At 52.7% G+C, this 1,336-nt stretch overlaps 1 protein-coding gene across 1 annotated transcript; it reads right to left on the reverse strand.

Moving 5' to 3' along the window:
- LOC103974595 (1-aminocyclopropane-1-carboxylate oxidase-like) lies at positions 1-1,336 on the reverse strand. The gene is made up of 3 exons (XM_009389452.3): positions 1,157-1,336; positions 821-1,056; positions 1-728 (listed from the first exon to the last, which is right to left on the reverse strand). Exons 1-3 carry the CDS (start codon positions 1,256-1,258, stop codon positions 143-145), a joined length of 924 nt encoding a protein of 307 aa, XP_009387727.2. The 5' UTR covers positions 1,259-1,336; the 3' UTR covers positions 1-142.

The raw sequence follows: 1,336 nt of genomic DNA on the forward strand, positions 1-1,336 counted from the left end.
TATGATCAAAGTTGAGAGGCAGACGACTCGTTTTATTCATTACATGAAGAATTAATCTGATGCAAACAAACGTTCTTCTCATGCGAAGAATTCAATCGAAGGAACAATATATCTTAATGAATAACGTGCACTTTTGCTATCCTCACACGGCTCTCACCGCCGCGAACCGCGGCTCCTTGGCCAAGAACTTCTGCTTCACGTACACATCCATGTAGTCCCCGAAAACGTACTTGGGGTACAGCGCTGTAGCAGAGCCGTCCTTGTTGGTCCCTGGAGCGATGGTGGCCTTCAAGGAGGGGTTGTAGAAGGAAGCGATGGAGCGGCGGTTGCCGTCGCTGGTCGTCAGCACCCGGTGCCACACGCTCTTGTACCGCCCGTTGCTGAGGACTTCGATCTGGTCTCCCGTGTTGATGACTATGGCATTGGCCACTGGCTGCACGTCGATCCACTGCCCGTCTTTAAGGATCTGCAGGCCGCCCACTTGGTCGTCTTGGAAGAGGAGGATGACGCCGCCTGCGTCGGTGTGGGCGCGAAGGCCGTTCACCGTGTCCAGGCGCGGGCACGGTGGGTAGTGGCTCACCTTGGTGCCGAAGAAGGGTTGATGCTCGCCGTTTCCGGAGAATGAGTTCCTGATGGAGCCCTTCTCGAACCCCAGATTCTCATCCATTACTTCCATCACCTTCTCAGCCAGCTTCCTCAGCTCTTCCCTGTACTCCTTCATGATCTCCCTGCAAGATTGCGCATGAAGAGGGCATACGTTAGGCACTTATAACTACATATCAATTAGCCTGACGAGCCCTACGTGGAAGTTGATGATCACCTGAACTCTGGAGGGTTGGCCGGCCACTCGTTGTCATCCTGGAGAAGGAAGACATCCTCCCAATCCACGTTATCCAAGCGCTTAGCATCGGCGGCGTCGCCTTCTTCTTCCACCAGCTTGTTCAACAGCTGCACAGGTTTGGACGCCTTGAAGCCCTCCGCTCTGAGTCTGTAGCACTCGGAGCACACCTTCTTCACGCGTTCCAAGAACTCCACCGGAATCCCATGGTTCACCAGCTGCAAACAGGTCAGGTAGATTCCTCTGCTTTAGTACCAGCGTCAACTCGAAAAGATCCCAGTAAGGAGAAAGAAGGAACCAGACAAATGGGATGCAAACCTGAAAGAATCCCCATTCTTGGCATCCATTGGCAATCCGTGCCAAGGTTTCAGCTCTTTCCTTCCCCTCCAACTTCGAGAAATCGATGACTGGAATGGCCATTTCTAGCGAGGAGGAGATGTTGCTCTGGTTGCAAATTATGCTTCTGTATTGCTTCTCGAATGGATCGATGAAGAGAAA

The sequence above is a fragment of the Musa acuminata genome, chromosome BXJ3-6, assembly GCF_036884655.1.
Source record: "Musa acuminata AAA Group cultivar baxijiao chromosome BXJ3-6, Cavendish_Baxijiao_AAA, whole genome shotgun sequence".
Lineage (NCBI taxonomy): Eukaryota > Viridiplantae > Streptophyta > Magnoliopsida > Zingiberales > Musaceae > Musa > Musa acuminata.